Raw genomic sequence first — 21437 nt, 5'->3', positions numbered from 1 at the left:
ACATTCTCATCCTGTAAAGTTAAATGGAAAATTAAAATTCCAAACTCTATAGGAAGCGTTAGACTTTTCTAAAGATAAATGCCGATACCAAAGAACAACCAGAAATATAAAACAACAAAATAAAACAAGCCTTCAACAGAAAAACTAGAAATAAAATGCCAACAGGGGCTGGGATTATAGATGCCTTATTCCTTTTCTGTATTTTCAAATTTTTCTAAAAGGAATATATTTTTTAAATAAAGTAGCAGAAACCAAATGCTCAACAATTAGGGGAATGCTTTTCAAAATTATGGCACATTTATTTACAGACTATTATGCAGCCATCAAAAACAATTATTGCAGAAGCTTTTAGGAAGCTTCTGCAATAATATGGAGAAATGCTTATGATATGAAACGTATGAAATGTTTGCAACAAGTTGAAAAGCTCGATGCAGGGCACAGAATTTCTCTGAAAGGCCACATAAGAAGATAACAGTGGCTGCATCCAGAGGATGAAACCAAAGAGCTGAGGGCAGGCCTAGGAGGGAGGACTACATTTTTTTTTTTTTTTTTTTTTTTGAGACGAGTCCCACTCTGTCACCCAAGCTGGAGTGCAGGGGCATGATCTCAGCTCACTGCAACCTCTGACTCCCAGGTTCAAGCGATTCTCCTCCTCAGCCTGCTGAGTAGCTGGGATTATAGGTGTGTACCACCATGCCCGGCTAATTTTTGTATTTTTAGTAGAAATGGGGTTTCATCATGTTGGTCAGGCTGGTCTTGAACTCTTGACCTCATTATCCACCTACCTTGGCCTCCCAAAGTTCTGGGAGTACAGGCATGAGCCACTGCGCCCGACCTGAGAAGTACATTTCTCTGTACATTTTTTTTCTCACTGATCCAATTGGCAAAACATAAGAGTCTGCTAATACCAAGTACTGGTGAGAATGTGGACAAAGAAAAACTGTTACACGTTTTGGGGAAAGCAAAAATGCATACAACCAGCTGGAGAACAAGAGCACCCGGGTAAGCTGAGAGTGCATTTCTTCACACTAAGATCTTGCAATGCCACTTCATGATGTCCACCCTGTCACCAGAGAAATACAAAAGAATGTTCACCGGCCAGGCACGGCGGCTCACTCCTGTAATCCCAGCACTTTGGGAGGCTGAGGCGGGAGGATCACAAGGTCAAGAGATCGAGATCATCCTGGCTAACACAGTGAAACTTCGTCTCTACTAAAAAACACAAAAATGTAGCGGGGCGTGGTGGCAGGTGCCTGTAGTCCAAGCTATTTGGGAGGCTGAGGCAGGAGAATGGCGTGAACCCGAGAGGTGCAGCTTGCAGTGAGCCGAGATCGCACCACTGCACTCCAGCCTGGGCGACAGAGCAAGACTCTGCCTCAAAAAAAAAAAAAAAAAGAAAAAAAGAATGTTCACCATAGCATGGTTTACTACCACAGAAACAGCAAGAACCACTAAAGGTCTGTATGGGTTGAACTGCATCCTTCCTGAACTCATATGTTGACGTCCTAATCCCCGAGACTTTAGAATGTGAATGGATTTGGATACAAGGTCTCTGAAAAGGTAAGTTAAAATGAGGTCATTAGGGTTGGCCTTAATCCAATATGACTGGAGACTTTATAAGAAGAGGAGATGGTCAGGCATGGTGGCTCATGCCTGTAATCCCAGCACTTTGTGAGGCCAAGGCAGACGGATCACCTAAGGTCAGGAGTTCAAGACCAGCCTGGCCAACATGGTGAAATCCTCTCTCTACTAAAATTACAAAAATTAGCTGGGCATGGTAGCGTGCTCCTGTAATCACAGCTCCCTGGAAGACTGAGGCAGGGGAATCCCTTGAACCCAGGAGGCAGAGGTTGCAGTGAGCCAAGATTGCACCACTTCACTGTAGCCTGGGCGACACAGCAAGACTCCATCTCAAAAAAAAAAAAAAAAAGAGAAAAGAAAAAGGAGATTAGGACAAGACACACAGAGGGAAGACCATGTGAGGACACAGTGGGGAGACAGCAGCCACAAGCCAAGAGGAGAAGCCTCAGAAGAAACCAAACTTGCTGACACCTTGATCTCAGACTGCTAGCCTCCAGAACCATGAGACAACATGCTTCTGTTGTTTAAGCCATGAGGCCTGTGGTACTTGGTTATGGCAGGGCTAGCCAGTTCATCGGGAGAAGCATAGATGAACACATTCTTGGTTATACAGACAATGAAACACTACATAGTCTCTAATGGAACCACTAACTACCAAAAGCTGTAAAAGATGAAAGTCCAGCATGGACTCCCAGGAAATGGAGAACGCTTAGGAACTTCGTTCCAGCATGCTGGACTTACCCAACCCAAATCCTAGCCAGAGAGCTTGATGGAGCACCACAGTCAAGGGAAAGCCTGGACTTTAAGGGACTAGGAAATAGAGAGCCATTAGCTCATTTCTACTAGGGCCATTTCTAGTCCTGGTCACTAAAGGCTGGGGCCAGAACACCAAACTCAACCCACCTGTCCAAGATGGCCCCTTTTCATCATCCCAGAGAAAATCCTGCCGTGGCTAATGGAATTCATTCATTCCCTCATTTGTTCAACTAACATTGGTCCAATACCCTTTTGAGTCAGAGCCTTGCCAGGTGTGAAGAAACGAGTTGTCAGGCACCTGGCAGTCTGGTTGGGGAAGGACAAATGACACCAAGCTAATCACAACACAAGGTATTATTGGGGATCTATGAGCAGAAGCTACAAGTGAGAAGGACTTCACAGAAAAAATAGCGTCTTGTACTGCACATTTTCTCTGTCTAAAAGACCTTCTGCCCTCTTTGCTTTGGGAAGTGCCTATTCAAAAAATATTGTTCTTTTAGGCAGCAGAACTTAAAGGTACAAAGGCACCGAGTCACACACTCTGGCTGCACATGGAACAGCTGCCCGCCTGAAAGGAGGGCCAGGAACCCAGGTTGGTGAGGGTGGAAGGGAGGGGCGTGGGTTTTATGGTGTAGACAGCAGGAGCCGGCAGGAGTTTTGATAAAGAGTGGCATCCTGAAGGGTTCACCAGGAAGAGTCCCAGGCAGCAGCGTGAAGGACTGGAGGGAAAAGGTTACCAGTGACCATGCAGAAAACTTGTACCAGCATCTGGTGGCTTTTCCAGGCCAGCAGACACAGAGACAGTTGCAACCTGGGACTGCAGCTGGAAATGCTGAAAGGTCATTTTGCCTGTCAAGCAGACAATAGACCGAAAGAAGGCCAAGGATGAATGGACGATTGATTGTAGCCAGCAACTGCTTAGACAGTGTAAATTTTAATGCCAAAAGTGCTTATCCCGTATGAATTTTCTTTGTTTGAGAACAAAAGGGGCCATTGGATCCTGAGGGCCATGTGGATACAGAAAGGTTTTTTCCAGAAAATTGTTCCCAAGCTGCCTCCACAGGTTGGATCAGCAGTTACAATAAAACTGTCTGTGAGGCTGCGTAAGATCGGAGGCCAACCCACACTCAGAGAGTGCAGACTTACAGGTCCCTAGGACACATCCGCCTCACCTGGACCCTCATTTTCAGGCCTAAGGAGCGTGTTCTCATCTGAGAAAATGTCCCAGGAAAGATAGAGGGCTCCTCTGAGACCCACCGCGCTGGGTGTTTTTTGGAGAAAGCATGTCTATTTGTGGGAAGTACACCCTAGTGGGTCAAGAGAAGGTGCTTTCGCCCTCATCTCTGCTACAGAAGTGATCTACGATGCCTGGGGCAAGACATTAACCCACCCACCCACCTTGAGCCTGTTTCCTCAAATGTAAAGAATAAGATGAAGCCAGTACTTCCCGAACCCGGCTGTACATCAGAATTTGTGGGAAACTCGTTAGGAATACTGATTCCCGGGCATGGCTTCGGACCGACTGAATCCGAGTATCTGGGGAGTGGGATCCAGGAGTCTGTTTGTAATCAAGTATCTGTGAAGGCATCTGTTACCTGCATATCCCTAAGGTCTACTGCTTTATAAGAGGCCCTTGGATTTAGAAATTCAAATAACGGAGAACATAGCTCCATTCCCCAACTCCACGGCTAGTATTTTGTATTTCTGGAGATTGATTCTTGAGGGAGGCTTAGGTTACTGCTAGGCATATCTTAGTCTGTTCTCTTCTCTCCTCCCAATGCCAGCCTAAACTGGAAACAGGTTTTGTTCTCTTTTTAAAGATGAAATGTGTCTCTAGCTATGGTAGTAGAGGAGAACATTACCTAAGAGTCCAGGAATTCTCCACCTTCAATCTTCCAGGGAGATTCTTAAAGATCTCCCTGACCAGGCCACCCACTGGGAATTTCCTTTCTCCTTAGGCCCCAATTTTCTGTCATCTCTTTATTCCACTGAGTAGTCTCTGCCCAATTTCCCCAAAGTTTACGCATACCAGCTACTTAAAATCTAGGCCAAACTTTGCATATCTCAAAATGCATTAAAACAACCATGTTAAAAGGTCTTTTAGGAACACAAAGCAATCACAGATGTTCCAAAATACCTTCTTTTTAAAGTAAACAATCTAGCTAGGCTCTCACTTCCCCATTCCACCAGGATATAGTCACCCTTAACCACTGGGAAGAAGGTTATGGTAACACGACCATTATCCCACGTTGATATCAATCACACCGTTCCCCTGAGAAAAGGGAATGGTGACCATCAGCAACTTAACAGCAAATCTATCTCCCCACTCCTTGCATGTTTAGCAAGCTCCCCAAGCGACAAGGCCAGCTGGTCTGCATTAGGAAACCGCTAGACCAGGTGAGTGCTGGAGTTACTTCCAGCTTTAAAACTCTGTCTCTTTGAAAACGAACGTGCTCTGCACCAGGCAGTGAGATGGACTCTGGAGTCAGCCAAACCAGGATTCCAACCTCAGCTCTTCCACTAACTAGCTGGGTGACTGTCGGCAAGTTACTTGCTACTTGCTTTCCACATTTGCAAAAGAGAATACTGCCAAGTTCACAGACTGTGTTAGGAATGCATGTGAAAGTAGCTGTCAATAACTGTTAGTTTTCTTTGTCTCAGCACAAAGTAAGTAGTGTCAGATAATTTTAGGGCATTAAACAAAGCTCACGTGGGCTGCACCATCTCTAAGCAAATACCTTCCCCTGGAGCTTCATGAAGTCTTTCACTAAGCCTGCAAACTTCACTAAAGGTCCCTCCGGAGGGGGACTGGCCACCCTACTACTCCTATGGGCAACCATGAGAGCTCAGTCTGCTCCATTGGGTAGCTACTGCATTGACTGGCACTGACATGTTGCAAGCTCAATACCCAATTTCAGGACAAGGGCAAGTTTCACTTCACCTGGACATGAGGCTAGGCAGCAGTGATGCTGCTGTCCTGGGTAATTCTCAACACTGTAAAATGAGAGCACTCTAAGAAAACAAGGATTAGGCAATAGATCGCTTTATAACTTCTGAATGCGGGAATTCTCCTGGGCACTCCTATTGCGCACTTCTCTGGATCATGTCTTTCTGGGCATACTGTGAACTCTCCAAGAGCAGAGAATGGGGGTTTTCAGCATCTTTTACCTGCAGTGCCTCACAGAGTGCCAGGCCCACACCAGACATGACACATTTGATAAATAAGGGAATGCATTAATTAATGGATGGGTGGATCAGAGGGGTTCAGACTATGTAAACTGGCTGCCTGAGTGATTATATCACATAATGTGCTTTCAGACTTCCCCAAAAACACAAGCCTTTATTTCAGAAACTAATTCTGAAAAGCAGAAACGATGCTTCCCAGTGTCAAAGTGACTCAATCAAAACTGTCAAGTGCAATGATGCATTAAACTAATCCATTCAATCCCTCATTCATTCAACAAACACTTACTGAATCTTCATTACAGGACAGGCACTATGCCAAATGCCAGAGACAAGAAGAGAAAAAAGATGTGGTCCCTGGAGAAACCAGGCATCAATCACTTTCTTTAAGCTTCCTGTGTGGTTCCAATGTGCTGTGGGAGTTGAGAAGGACCACCTGGGAGCCTGCAGAGTAACGGAAGGACACACACCGCACCAGTTCTGGGGGCCACCTACCTCCTCTATTCTTCTTCCAGTTTTCTCCTCCTGCCTTTTTCTCTCTTAGCCAGTCAGAATCTCAGACTGAATTATTTATTGCTTTTTGCAACCACTGAATAATATCTGAATAATATTCTTGCTCCATATAGTTACCTTCAAAGTACGAAAAGAAATAGAATATTTTAGATTTGGCTTTTTCAAAAACAAAACCAGAAAGTGTATTTATTTTCAACTGAAAACTCACAATCCAATAAGTATTTATTAAATGCATCTCATATTTAGGACAACTTGGAAATCTAAGGTAATAAAAACAGTCCCAACCTTCTGTCTAAATGTTGGTCCTCCATTGTAATCTTTTTCTATGGGTAAGTGGTTTTCAGAAGAAGAAGGATGCTAATCAGTCTCCTATGTGTTGTTCTTTTTATACAGAATAAAGCCTCATGTTTGTGTCCCAGAGCCTACCACCAAGTCTAACATATAGCATCCATAAGCTCAACTCCTAGAGGTTTGACTTCTCCTCATTCCATAAGGAGTAATCAATTCTGGGCAGTCACTAGTGGGATCAATGGCCTCAGTTTGCTCAGGACTGGAGGCCTGAGAGAGTCCTTGGTAAACGAGGGCAGCTGGTCACTGAAGCAGACACCCCTCCTCTCATTACCAAGTTCTTCTTTCAGACATGAGGATACTTACATTACATACAGTGAAACCTGGTCATCAATCACATTGTAAATTCAAAGACTTCACTGTAATATGAATATTCTACATGTTCATATTATTACTACACACCAATGGTAACATTTACCATTTTTGCTAGTTTACAAGATGTACATTTTTCTTGGTCTTGTACCTCAAGCTGTTCCTGGTGGAGACAAACTCTGACAGATTTTAGGTACCTACAACCCCTTCCCCTACCCACTATCTAAGATTCTTCCTGAGACAGCAAAGAAGGGTTGCCCCAAGATTTCCCTGTTAAAGTAGGGTGAGACTCATGCACTAGCTCACATCTACTACTTCTTAACTTTCACTATCCCAAATAAGGACTAGAGTTTGGGTTCTAGTACTCGCCCCCAGCACCAGGACTGTATGCATGCTTTAGAGGGACAGGCACATCACATTCACATTTCACTATCCTAATAGAAGCACCAGTAGGACACCTTATGGAAAGACTCACAGCTGGTGGTCTTCATAGGACCATCTGGGGCACAAATCTCAGCTCTACCACTTATGCTGTGATCTCACGGCAGTTGGCAAATGTCTCTCTGATTCTCAGTACCCTCATCTGTGAAAGGGAGTAAAATCCTACCTGCAAAGTTGGGAATAAAGATCTGAAATTATACCAAAACATAAGACACCCAAGGGCCTGAAATATACAGTAAAACCTTAAGTTGGTGCACATTTGTTAAAACACACACACACACACGCACAGGCTTCTGAACATCAAGTCTCTATTCACAGACAAAAAGCAATTCTTCCCATCAGAAACATTTCCTTTATATGGGAACATACTGTTTATTCAATAAGAAACTAATGTTTTATCATTGGATTTGAATAAATTTTCTCCTCCCAAGCAACCTGACTGAGAGTACACCATTGCAGCATATATTTTATTATTATCATCATTATTATTTTTCACAACATTTAATATCATGTTTCCTTCTCTCACATAGAATGTTACCCAATAGAAGTCTCCAAAAGGGGCCATAGCACATTCATAACAAAGATAGAAAAGACAAATTTCAACATCTGCTTTCCAATATGATGATTCAACTAGAACAAAGCTGAACTTCTCAGCCATGAAACTGAAGAAATGAAAATCAGCCCATGCGTACATCACGGCCAGCCATGATCATGAACACCTCCATGAAATGAGGGGAGAAGAGAGAAACAACTGCTTCTCCTCACCAAACTTCTACATAACTTTAAATTACTTTTTAAAAGTTTCCTAAAAGGCATTCTGCTGCCTCATGAACATTTGGGTGTCTTCTCAAGGTCATCCCCGGGCAGGCAGGCGGCATCTGTGAACTGGAAAACATTCGGGAAACAGCAGCCCTCTTCAGCTCCATGTACAGGAAACTTTCTGATTTTCAGTCTTGGCTCAGGTCAGAAGAAAAAGGGGAAAGGTTACATTCCTGGAAAAAAAATGCAGCCTATTTGAGGGCATGTCTGACTTTCAGTCCATGCACTAGTCCTCTTGACTCGTAGAGTTTTCGATGCCCTGAAACCATGATCCCTCCGCCTCCATGGTCCTCTGAGTGTAGTTATTATGTCTGCAAACCAGTAATGTCACATGTCAAAGGATCTGGGGCTTCCCAGGGAACTACCATGTCTGAGTATATTCTGATTTGAGAAACCTGTGTCAGGTCTTCTCAGCACTCGCCTTCTAATTTTTGGAGCCAATGCCTGGGTTCCAGCATCCAGGTCACAGTAGCTGGAAATCATGCCGGAAGGGCAAAAAGCCAGCATCCCAGAATGGACTGTCCCTGCAGCTCTGGCACATTCTCCACACGCTGCCGCACCACTCAAATGTCCTATAAAATATTAAAACCAATAACCTGGACATGGCCGATTTATCTGTACAAAAAGGCTTTATAAAAATACTCCCTGCACTTTAAAAAAGAACAAAATAAAGATGCATGTAAACATCGCCTCTAAGTCACCAGAAGAACCCTTGAGCCTTGTCATCTCATCTTTCGAACGTTCTGAAGTTCTGCTTGTCCGCTTCTCTTGGAGGTATCAATCTGTTTTTCTCTTATTGATAGAGTTCACAGTCTGAGGCCGCCTTTGCGTATGAGCTTGTGGTTTCATTGGCAGGAACAGTATTATCAGGAGACTTATGATGTGCAAATAAAAGTACATGGACCTGGGAATAAAAATACACAAAAGTTACATTTCAAATAAGGATGTAGACGGGAAACATCACCCAATTACATCACCTACATTATGGCAAGTGAGAGCACTGTTTTTGGCAGTAGGAGATCTGTCTGTGCTCAGGCTTCCCTTGATTTGCTCCACAGATAACTCCCTTTGGTAGGTGAGTGGGTCACGGATAGACTGAAACCACAAAACTGGGCAGGGCAAACCAACTGGCTCATCTGTGGATATACATGGTACCATCCCATTGACATAACAGGCCAACCAACAGAATTAACCCGACAGCCAGACACCTGCAAATTCAAAGTCTAAGGACTCCCAAGACCAAATTCAAACCCAGTATTGTCATATGACACTTAATGACATTTCAGCCTATGATGGACCACATTAATGATGATGGCCCCATGAGATTATAATAGAACTGAAAAATTCCTATCACCTAGTGACGTCGTAGCCATTGCAACGTCATAGGCAATGCATTGCTCACGCGTTTGTGGTGATGCTGGTGTAAACAATACTACACTGCCGGTTGAATAAAAGTCTAGCACATACTATCACATACAATACATAGTACTTGATAATGACAATGAATGATTATGTAACTGGTTTATATATTTACAATACTGTACTTTCCCTTGTTATTTTGGAGTATACTCCTTCTACTTATTAAGAAATAAAGTTAACTGTAAAACAGCCTCAGGCAGGTTCTTCAGGAGGGATTCCAGAGGCACTGTTATCACAGGAGATGACAGCTCCATACGTGTTATTGCCTCTGAAGACCTCCCACAATGGGACAAGATGTGGAGGTGGACCACAATGATACTGATGATCCTGATCTTATGTAGCCTAGGCTGATGTGTGTTTGTGTCTTAATTTTTTTTTTTTTTTTTTTTTTTTGTTGAGACGGAGTCTCGCTCAATCACCCAAGCTGGAGTGCAGTGGCCGGATCTCAGCTCACTGCAAGCTCCGCCTCCCGGGTTCCCGCCATTCTCCTGCCTCAGCCTCCTGAGTAGCTGGGACTACAGGCACCCGCCACCTCGCCCGGCTAGATTTTTGTATTTTTTTTTTAGTAGAGACGGGGTTTCACCGTGTTAGCCAGGATGGTCTCGATCTCCTGACCTCGTGATCCGCCTGTCTCGGCCTCCCAAAGTGCTGGGATTACAGGCTTGAGCCACCGCGCCCGGCCTGTGTCTTAATTTTTTTAACAGAAAAGGTTTCAGAAGTAGAAAACAAAATAGAAAATAGCTTACAAAAAACATAAAGAAAAATGTTTGTATACCTGTACCATGTTTGTTGTTGTTGTTGTTTCGGTTTTTTGTTTGTTTGTTTTTGAGATGGAGTTTTGCTCTTGTTGCCCACGTTGGAGTGCAATAGCATGATCTCAGCTCACCACAATCTCCAACTCCCAGGTTCAAACGATTCTCCTGCCTCAGCCTCCCAAGTAGCTGGGACTACATGCGCCAGCACGCCCAGCCAATTTTGTATTCTTAGTAGAGATAGGGTTTCTCCATGTTGGTCAGGCTGGTCTCAAACTCCCAACCTCAGGTGATGCACCTACCTCGGCCTCCCAAACTGCTAGGATTGCAGGCATGAGCCACCATGCCCGGCCACCATGTTTGTTTTAACCAAGGTGTTTTATTACAAAAGAGTCCATTTTTAAAACGTTTAAAGTTTATAAAGTTAAAAAAGTGACAGTAAGCTAAGGTTACTTTATTATTGAGGAAAAGTTTTCTTAATAAATTTAGTACAGACTAAGTGTATGGTGTTTCTAAAGTCTACAGTAGTGCACACTGATGTCCTAGGCCTTCACACTCACTCACTACTCACTCACTGACTCACCCAGAGCAACTTCCAGTCCTGCAAGCTCCATTCATGGTAATACAGGTGTACCCTTTTTTTATCTTTGCCAGATTTTTACTGTACCTTCTCTATGTTTAGATACACAGATGCTTACCATTGTGTTTAAATTGCCTACAGTATTCAGTACGGTAACATACTGCACCAGTTTGCAGCCTATGAACACTAGGCTATCCTATATAGCCTCAGTGTATAGTAGATTATACTATCTAGGTTTGTGGAAATACACTCTATGCTGTTCAAACAACAATTAAATTGCCTAACGATGCATTTCGCAGAGCATATCCCTGTTGGTAAGCAACATATGACTGTATCCTATTCCCTAAACACAATGCAACTAACACTTTAACCCATTGCTCTACTCAAGTATAAAAGGTTTTTCTTTTGTGTCTTATGAGCTAGAAGAATCCCGATTTTGAAAATCCAGTCCATAACCCTAAAAATAACTGTCATCTAAATTAATAAAAAAACAAGTTTTGCTTTTGATGTTTGTGGATTTCTATTGCGAAGCGTAGTATTCAGCAGTATGCACAACGTAGATATGCAATAAATATCGGGCATATCAATACATGCAAGTAATTAGAAACAGCTGCATTGGCACAACTGTTCTAGATCCATTTGGAAAGGTTCAACTTATATTCTCCCTAATGCTTTTTGAAGAAAGGAAAATAATGCTGGGGAAGGAGGAAAGCACAATTGATTTATGCATCATTCCCCAACTTCTGTGATTATAAGGTCAGGCACATTAGAATCAAAAAACTCACATATGCCCCTAAACTTCTCCACCCTTTAGCAGGGGGAATGCCTCCCCGACAATATTTACAGAATAGTGAAGAGCTCGAACAGAAGCTAACATGCATGCATTCATTAATTCTTTCAATAAGCATCTACTGCTTAGGATATGCAAAACAATAAACTGGATCTACAAAAAGGCACCAGCCTCCACCCCTTCCCATGTGGGAATGGAAACAAGACAAGTACATGATTAACAGCTGTTTAACCAGGGAAGGGGTAAGCAGCCACAGCAAGTGACCATCTAATTTACTGTCTAAACCAAGACATTACTGAGATTGGAAAAAGTGCTCCACAGATAAACACGGTGGTTTAACAGGTACAGACTGGGATTCTCACGGGCACACCTTAGCCACAGATAACTCCAGCTTTCAAAATCTGCACATCCAAAATATGTTACATTTTGTTCTTGAGCTTTGCCTTAATCTTTCCTATGTGGCCAAATCTACACTGGGACAATTATGTCAGGTAAAATCCAGCTACTTTGAGCATCAAGTGGAAAACACCTAGTGAGGTTTAGTAACCTCTTCTGACATTTCATATTTCTCTAAAATTTGAAGGCATATTTCATCTTTCTATTATGGAAAGACTAAACTAACATTTATTGATCATGTCAGGTACTGACCTAAGGACCCGGACATAAAGATGAATTAGGCAGGGTTCCTGCTCTCAAGGAGTTTGCCATCTATGAAAGTTTCTATGCAAATTCTAATGTTCTGGCCAGGTGTAGTGGCTCAGACCTGTAATTCCAGCACTTTGGGAGGCCAAGGTGGGTAGAATGCTTGAGCCCAAGAGTTTGAGAACAGCCTGGGCAACATGGCAAAACCCCGTCTCTACAAAAATAAAAAAAATTAGGCGGGTGCAGTGGCACGTGCCTGTAATCCCAGCTACTCAGGAGGCTGAGGTGGGAGGCTGAGGTGGGAGGATCACCTGAACCAGGAGGCAGAGGCGGGAGCAAGCTGAGATCGCAATCACGCCACTGCACTCCAGCCTCAGCAACAGAGGAGAACCCCAACTCAAAAAACAAAAAGAGAAACAAATTCTAACGTTATTACCCACTGAATTTAAGAAAGAGTTATCCAGTTAAAGACAAAATGATGTATGTGAATTTGCTTTTCAAAATGATTTCATAGAAAGGTTCTTTCATAATATATTTGAGTATTCACTTGGGCTTATTTACAACTTAAAGAAGTTAGACTGAGCACTCTAAGGCTAAGATCTGAAGCCACTCTCGACTGAATACTGACTAGACCTAACAATGAAGTACAAGTGAAATTTCAACGTTAAGCAATGAGGATCTACTGAGAAAAGGGTTTGCAAACATCTGTGGTTTACTGTTGGCTACTGAATTTAGCCAAAGGGGAGGAACAGATCTGGAACACAACCAGGCCTGCCTTCACTAAAAAACTATGCAATTTTCTTTCTTGTCCAAATTCAGGGATTTTCTTAAAAGATTATGAAAACACTGTTCGAGGTGTAATCAATCTGGAATAGCTGCTGGCAACATGTGGCTGTTAAAATTCTAATTAATTAAAATTCAATAAAATTGAAAATTCAGTTCCTCCATCCAACTAGCTGCATTTCAAATGCTCACTGGCCACACATGTTGGGTGGCCAGCATCTCAGACGGCACAGATGTAGAGTATTTCTGTCATCATAGAAACTTCTTTTTTTTTTTTTTTTTTTTGAGATGGAGTCTTACTCTGTCGCTCAGGTTGGAGTGCAGTGGTGTGATCTCAGCTCACTGCAATTTCCACCTGCCGGGATCAAGCAATTCTCCTGCCTCAGCCCCCTGAGTAGATGGGACTACAGGCACAAGCCAACATGCCCGGCTAATTTTTTGTATAATTAGTAGAGACAAGATTTCACCATGCTGGCCAGGCTGGTCTCAAACTCCTGACCTCATGATCTGCCTGCCTTGGCCTCCCAAAGTGCTGGGATTACACTTTGGGATGAGCCACCATGCCCAGCCATCATAGAAATTTCTATTGGACAGAGCTGATCTAGACAGGAAACTTACATTATATAAATAACTAGAAACCAGAAAATACACTAGGCTGGATCATTTAAAATAGGCCTACTTGACCCAAAAAATGTCAACTCCTATTTCATTCTAAACAAAGATATTTAAAAAAATATATTCTGGGTTGTTTTTAAAAATAAGTGAAAAGCTACTTGATAATTTAATTCTGCCCCTTGAGTTCCTGCCAAGCCCAAGAATTGTTGTTTTAGTTGGTTAAATGCAATATTATCACTAACAAATCACTTATTATGATCCCCAAGCAGTAGTTTGCATCCAAAATAATTTCTCCTAAAGAAATTTTTAGTAACTCCACTACTGATATTGCTATTAAGGGAACGCTGAGTCTGAAACTCGGGTTTAACATTTAGCTGCTGTGTAAATTTTGTTACTCACCTTCTCTGAGCCTCCACTTCCTCATGTGATAAACAGGGACACTGATACCTACCCCCTGCTCTCCTCAGCTCAGCTCACCTCCCTCCACCTTGGATTCTATGTTCTGCCCATATTCACGTTTCCCTGGTCTTCAGTGCATGGAGCGTCATGTACACTATGTGAGGCTACATGACGGGGCTTCTCCAGGCTGTTTCCAAGTCTGGAGCACTGCCCACAATGCTCACACACACTGAGCCTGCTTCACTCCCACTGCACAACCTCCAGGACTGAGCTCAAAAAGATGTCCCCAATGCCTAGGCTGAGGCAGATTCCTGTTACATACTCTCTTAAAACTCTATACCATTCGCTAAAAGTATGATCTCAGCATGTATTTATATATTTGTCAATTACTACCTGTCTTTTCCATCAAGCTATCACCCCAGTGAGAGCAGAAATGATTTCTATATTTTGCTTTCCATTCTAGCCCCAGATTCTAGCACAATGCCTAGCACACTACAGGTATTACATGATACTGAGTGGAATACAGGCGCTTCTGCTATAACATGATCAATATATTCCTTAAAAATCTCTTATAAGGCAATATCAGGGGCTTAGAATACCAGGGCTTACAGGAAAAAAAAAAAATCATGTTAGAAGTACGTAACTCAAAACCTAGGAGGACTCTGTAACAAAAACAGAGCTCTAAAGGAAACAATTTGGACAGCCCCTGCAGACAGCTCAATGGTGCCAAAGGCTGCTTCTGGGCATGTTAAAAATGCAGAAGACAAAAGGGCAAATGTTGGCTTGAGGGCACTGACAAATGGGAATGAAATTGGAGCTGGAAGCACGTGGGGCGGCCCTAGGTGGGCACAAGGAGGCAGAAGCAGTCAGAATGCCAGCTTGGGGGTGCGCCTCTCTGGGGAGGGAATCCCAGTGAAGGGGGCTCCTGTTTGAGGTGTCATCAATCTGGAATAGCCGCTGGCAACACACGAATGTTAAAATTCTAATTAATTACAAATCAATAAAATTGAAAATTCGGTTCCTCTGTGCCACTAGCTGCATTTCAAATGCTCAATGGCCACAAATGTTGGGTTTCTCAGTACCATTTTCTTCATCTAGGACTGAAATGACTCCTACCTCTCTAGCAGCTGAACTGAGGGCTTCTTTTTGACTGAAGCTTATAATCCTCTTCCCACTCTTCTGACACCCCTTTGCATAGAAAAATTTGGGTATAAACCAGTACAGCTTCCATGTTATATTGACATAAGTTCTTATCACCTAACTAGAAGTACAAAAGCATATATTGTAACAACATGGACGTCATTGATCAGTGTTGTATGGTTCCCTCAACCTTCTCTTTCTATAGCCTCAAATAAATCATCCCACTTGTAGATACTTTTATACCTACTGAGTAGTAAAAAATTCGTCAATCCCTTCATGACCCCTCCATCGGCTATAGGGAATTCCCAACTTAAGAAGGTATGTTTGCACTGTTTATTTCTAAGTCACTTTTTTTGTTTTTTCTTTTTTTTCTGAGACGGAGTCTTGCTGTCTCCCAGGGTTGGAGTGCAGTGGCGCGATCTTGGCTCACTACAAGCTCCGCCTCCCGGGTTCACACCATTCTCCTGCCTCAGCCTCCCGAGTAGCTGGGACTACAGGTGCCTGCCACCACGCCCGGCTAATTTTTCATATTTTTAGTAGAGACGGGGTTTCACTGTGTTAGCCTGGATGGTCTCGGTCTCCTGACCTCGTGATCCGCCCACCTCGGCCTCCCAAAGTGCTGGGATTACAGGCGTGAGCCACCACACCCGGCCTCTAAGTCACCTTTTAAAAAGTGATATAATGTTCCAAAGTTAACCTAAAAAGCCCGCGCAACTCATTAAATCATGCAAGGTAGCATTTATTAGGTACAGATTATACGCCAGATACTGGCCTGAGCCCTCTGCACATTTACCTTGTTAATTCTAATACCCAGCACTAATGATGGTGCTCTCAGGTGAATTCTCTTCTCAGCCTCATTTTCCAGTTGAGAAAACACAGGTAAAAGAGGTTAACAACTTGCCAAAGGTCACACACCATCAGTTCACAAGAGCAGGTGCTCAACCACTTCACAACCGTGGAGAAACACAACTCATTACACATAACTGTGCAAGAATAAAAGTCAGTAATTAGAGGTTTGCAGTTCACCTGGAGCACAGGTGTTTGACTATAAGGGTTGGTCTGTGGTGCGAGCCTCCTCCTCCTCCAGCCTCAATTCCACATACGCCCCTCCAACACATGCAACTGGCCGCATAAATCCCCCACCAGCCTCACCATGGAGCCCCTCTGCACACTGCTCGATCAGACAATGCCAGCCTCAGCTGCTTCCCCAGTCCTGCCTCCATTTCTGTCCTACTCTCAGACACCTCATAGTCCCCAGTACAGCCTACCTCCCATCCCCCAGGAGAAAGAGCTAAGGGCAGCAGATTCACCCTCTTAAGTTTTTTATCAGGGACCATCCCTTCAAAATATACTGCCATGAGAGGGCCCCTGAGTGACACTCTGAATGGCTTAAGGGATTCCTGTCAACAGTGCTCTTATGTATTGGAATTTATGCACTGGCGTCTCCAGGACAGCCATTTCCTTTTAAAGCTTCTACGGACATTTCCCACATTGAAGCCCCCGTTAGAAGTGTTTAGGACTGCTTCATTCAATGTACTGCCTCCTAAGTCAAACACAGTGAAAATAGAGTTGTTTACTAGATGGCAACTGAGAACAATGGAAACTTACTTGTATAAGCTGATGGTCGGTTCAACTGCCAACATCACGAAGGGTGCCACCGTGTAAGAGACAGCCAGCTGAGTGACGGCCCAGGTGCCTGCATCATACACAGCCTTGAGAGCTCTTGAAGAAAGGAAGTAATGTCTATAGCTGCTCCTGACCTGCAAGCCAACACAGGCAATTGCAGTGAGGAGGGGGTAAAAAACAAATGACAACTTGTACTCTGTGCATGTAGGTAGTATGCCACAGGAACACAGGCTACAGAAGACAACCAACATCTGAGTTGTATTCTCAACTACAAATACCGTCAGGACTCCTTTTTTTTTTTTTTTAAGACAGAGTCTTACTCTGTCACCCAGGCTGAAGTGCAATGATACAATCATAGCTAACTGCAGCTTCAAACTCCTGGGCCCAAATGATCCTCCCACCTCAGCCTCCCATGTAGCTGAGACTACAGGCACATGCCACCATGCCCAGCTAATTTAAAAAAAAAAATTTGCAGAGATGTGGGTCTCGCTTTGCTGCCTAGGCTGGTCTTGAACGCCTGGGCTCAAGCAATCCTCCCGCCTCAGTCTCCCAAAGTGCTGGGATTACAGGCGTGAGCCACTGTGCCTGGCCAACTTTTCTTATTAAAATAATAATAATAATGATAATACGTGTTCACTATAGAAAAATGGTCAAACAACTAAGCAAACAAAAAAAATTTTCTTTCTCTTTTAACACCTCCCAAAGGAAAGCATCACTTAAAAACTTGGGCGCACAGCCATCCAAGCTTTTTCTATTCATATGCATCCATGTTAATATTCTTACTGGCACCAATATAATTTCTAGCTCATTTTTTCATTTAGTAATATATCATACACTTTTTTCCATGTCAGTAAATATTAATCTCTAATATAATTTTAAGTTAATCTGAAAGAGTTAGCTTGTCTTCCCATCCCATTTTGCTATTATAAACAATTCTGTGATGCATATCCTTGTAAATAAAGCTCTGCCCTATTTCCTAGTTACTTCCTTCAGGTAATGATAACACAAATAATATTGCTATTACTCATAATACAAGCAGCTACCATTTACTGAGTGCTTACTCTGTGTGCCAAGCCTGTGTTAACACTTTGCATGGCTCATCTCTGGTTGATTCTCCCATCAAGCCTAATATGTTAGCATCATGATTCTCATTTTACAGATAAAGAAACTGAGACTTAGGTAAAGAGACAATTTTTTGAAATGGAAAATGCTAGGTCAAAGGATACACTCATTTGTAGGTCTTTTGACACATGTGACTAGACCTGCCTCTAGAAAGACCCCCAGTTTCCAGATTCAGGTCAAAGGCAAAGCTGGAAACAATGGCTGGGCGATAGGCAGGTCAGCCTCAAAGCAGAAGACGCATCAGTGCCCAAGGCTGCCTCTCAGCCCTAAGTTCCTCAGGACAGAGACCAGGGTCCATCCATGGGGCAATGCTGCACATCAGGTGTGAGATTTTACTGGGTAATTTCTAGGGCCCAAAGACACTTCATGACTGTTGAGTTCAATCTCCTTCTAGACAAAATAAAAACACTGTTCTATCAACTTTCTCCTCTCTATCCCCTACATAATTTGTTTGCGAATAGTGTTTCCAGGCCATCCAAAAGAAAAGCTCTACACAAATCTGAACCTTTATGCCAGTTGACACCATAGAGTAAAAGACACCTGAGGGAATAATACTCTGGATATATTAGCAAACAGAATTCTGAGTTTTATTTCTTAATTTGGCCTGACCACTTGTTCTTTTCTTTTATAATCTAAATAGTTACATGAACAGGAGAGAAGAAAATGTCTCCCCTGTTTTCTATGTACAAATATGTATAATATGCACTTAATTTTAAAAGTATACTAGCCAGCATGAACAGTAATTCACTCTGTTTATATATATATATATATATATTCCAGCACACCTGTGTCTGACTAAAACAAGAGATGCTCAGGGGAGGGACTCTTGTCTTGTTCACTGCAGTAGCCCAGCACCTAAATCACTGACTAGCACATAGTAGGGCTCCTGAAACCTTCACAGGATAAAATGAATTAAAGGGTGAGTGGATAGCTATGTGGGGGCTCCTGAATTCACATCCAAAATACGGCTCAAACAATGCCAACAAAAACTCTTGGCATCAGAAATAAGGAAGGCCACAATCACAATCAAAGATTAAAATAAAATTATATACAAAACTCCTGTATTTGGCAATGAAAGCACTGAATCACAATTACTTCTATGCATGCTCATCTTCTTCTTGGAGGAAAGTTTTATTCTTTATGATCGTGCTGTACAACAAGCAAATTGCAAAACAATCTAGAGAAACTACAGGCTCCTGAAAAAACCTAGAGAAGCAAATTTACAAAATTCACAAACACAAACTAAGCTAACTGCGTTGGGCATGTGAACACATGAGGTTAGATTAATCTCCGACAGACTCACTTCCTGTGGGCGCTATCTCATTGACTGCTCAAGAGACTTTGTGAGTTATTTCTAGGCTCAGAGTAATGAAATGAGAAATTAAGCAAAGTATAAGCAAATTGAAGTCCCATGGTGCCTACATTAATTAATCATCATCATTATCTGTACTTAGTAGACTGTATATGTTCACAGACTTTAACAATTAAAAATGTTTTCATCTCTTAGGGTACTAAACATTGTCCCTACAATTCCTTTTGTTTCACAAACTACGAACATAAAATGGTTAACCATTTTTGTAATGACTCCAGGTTCCTACATATTCAAGTATTTCTCTAATGGGAAGACTCTTGCATACTGTTTGATTTTTCAAAACATTGCTCCCTTGTTCACATCCCACCCCCAACCCTACTAGGACCCAACAGATAACAAACATGCAGGCATCAGATTGCTGAGGGGAAAGACCCTAGGCCTAAAGGATGCTTACCGCTCTAGCTGCTAATGTGACAAGAATTCCAGTTAAGAAGGTAAAATAGTATCCGGGGTAGACACCATGCCACAAAGCGGACAGGATGAAGGTTAGCACCGTGGGGTACCATGGAACCCGTTCATAGCACACGCTGCGAAGACAAGAAGGAACAAGACATAGGTGAAACATACCAGAAACTTCTAACTACAGCTGTTGGTTCTTGGATAAGACTATGCAGAAATCATTTGGTCCATTACTGATGGGATGCCTCCCTAACTGTCTTCAGGGACTTGCAGTGCAATCCAAGCAGCCTGGACTACCCTGATTTCCTTAAGCATTACCAGATAGGTAATTCACAGCTCAGCCTTTTGAAGAGATGTTATACATTTTTAACTTCCATAGACTAAATGATCTGGACCCATCACACTACATCTGTTACATCTGTTATAGGTCTGAGTGATCACTTTCCACCCAGCAGGAGTTCCTGCCTTGCAGATGCTTACTCCACCAACGGCCTCATTTACTGGGGGTGCTTAAGTAAGTGCCACTGTCAGTAACAATTTTGGAATCAGGGTCTTTAGAAATGAATATCCTTATTTAGTAAAAATTAATTTACCTTTCCCACCAGGCTCCTACGCCATCTAATCTAATCAGCACCATCACCCTGTCCATCTCTTTTGGCAATGACTCCATTACAAAACCAACATGTCGGTTATGTGACCTCTTCAGGTCTCCCAGTGTCTATCAGACTTCACTCCATGAATCTGCCTTAAAGAGTGATGTTGTGACAATCTAGCAAATGTCAGCAAATACCCTGAAGGTTTCTGGCTTTCTGATTGTTTATTTGAAAAAAAAAGTGATAAGGAATTTCCCCCCAAAACTCAGTCTATGAATTGCCAGTGGCACTCTAAGGAAGCCACCACCTCATTTGCTAAATGAGAGGACCCAAATAAAAAATAAAATAGAAATTCAAACAGTTAACACCAACACAGCACTGTATGGGTGGTCAACAGCAACCAATTTAAACACAAACTAAGCATGATGGCTCCCTCTTCATAGGAAGAAAAACAATGCATTTGGAGAGATGAACACAGGACTGAGACCAGATTTGGACATTGGATGACTCAGCACATTGGGAGTACTCAGTATATAGAAATGGAAGTTTATGCTAAAATCATTTGCAAAATTAATTAATAGCAATAATGTTGAGGCCAAGATTTCAAGATGACTATGTTCAGATCAATTGTCAGAAAACACTGCATGAGTTTACTTTGGAGGAATTACTACACACTTGTGTCTCTTCTCTTACCCCAATGTTTTGACCCATAAAAGATGCTGCTTATCAAAACAGTGGAATCTCCTTTAAAGCTTAATATTTTTATATACTCCCTGTATTAATTATGATAGGCATATCACTAGGTAACAGAGCTTGCTGCTTCAAGGATGGCATATTATTATTTCTGTAGTAAATAACGTTTTTAATTTTGGAACATGTAGGAAAACAAAAGGATAGGGAAATATTAACAAAAATATAAATTTTAAAAGCATAAACATCTGGGATACCATAAAGCGTTTACTGCTGGGGTGAACACTGCAGTCATCAGTGATTTGATGCAGGCATTAACCTTCCTTGACATCTGAGCAATAGACTTCCCCTCAAGGTAAGAGGCAGCACAGCAGAGAGGGCAAGAATCTAATTCTGGGCCGGGTGTGGTGGCTCCCGCCTGTAATCTCAGCACTTTGGGAGGCTGAGGCAAGTGGATCACCTGAGGTCAGGAGTTTGAGATCAGCCTAGCCCACATGGTGAAACCTCTTCACTACTAAAAATACAAAAAATTTGCCAGGCTTGGTGGTGGTCACCTGTAATC

General features: G+C 42.6%; 1 protein-coding gene across 2 annotated transcripts in view; it reads right to left on the bottom strand.

The window, feature by feature from the left end:
- Positions 1-6177: 6177 nt before the first annotated feature.
- The window catches only part of MBOAT1 (membrane bound O-acyltransferase domain containing 1), a 114686-nt gene continuing 99426 nt past the window's right edge, over positions 6178-21437 (bottom strand). Inside the window, exons 11-13 of one of the 2 annotated variants that reach the window (XM_023209768.2) lie at positions 19588-19720; positions 16682-16833; positions 6178-8857 (exon numbers count right to left, since the gene is read on the bottom strand). In XM_023209768.2, coding sequence (XP_023065536.2) covers positions 8731-8857; positions 16682-16833; positions 19588-19720 — 412 coding nt within the window. In that variant the 3' untranslated portion in view covers positions 6178-8730. The remainder of the gene's footprint in view (positions 8858-16681; positions 16834-19587; positions 19721-21437) is intronic. The other variant, XM_023209769.2, reaches the window with a different exon arrangement.

Source organism: Piliocolobus tephrosceles, chromosome 5, assembly GCF_002776525.5.
Source record: "Piliocolobus tephrosceles isolate RC106 chromosome 5, ASM277652v3, whole genome shotgun sequence".
In the NCBI taxonomy this organism is placed as follows: domain Eukaryota; kingdom Metazoa; phylum Chordata; class Mammalia; order Primates; family Cercopithecidae; genus Piliocolobus; species Piliocolobus tephrosceles.
Note: the sequence above shows the minus strand (reverse complement) of the source record. Positions and strands in the feature narration are given on the sequence as shown.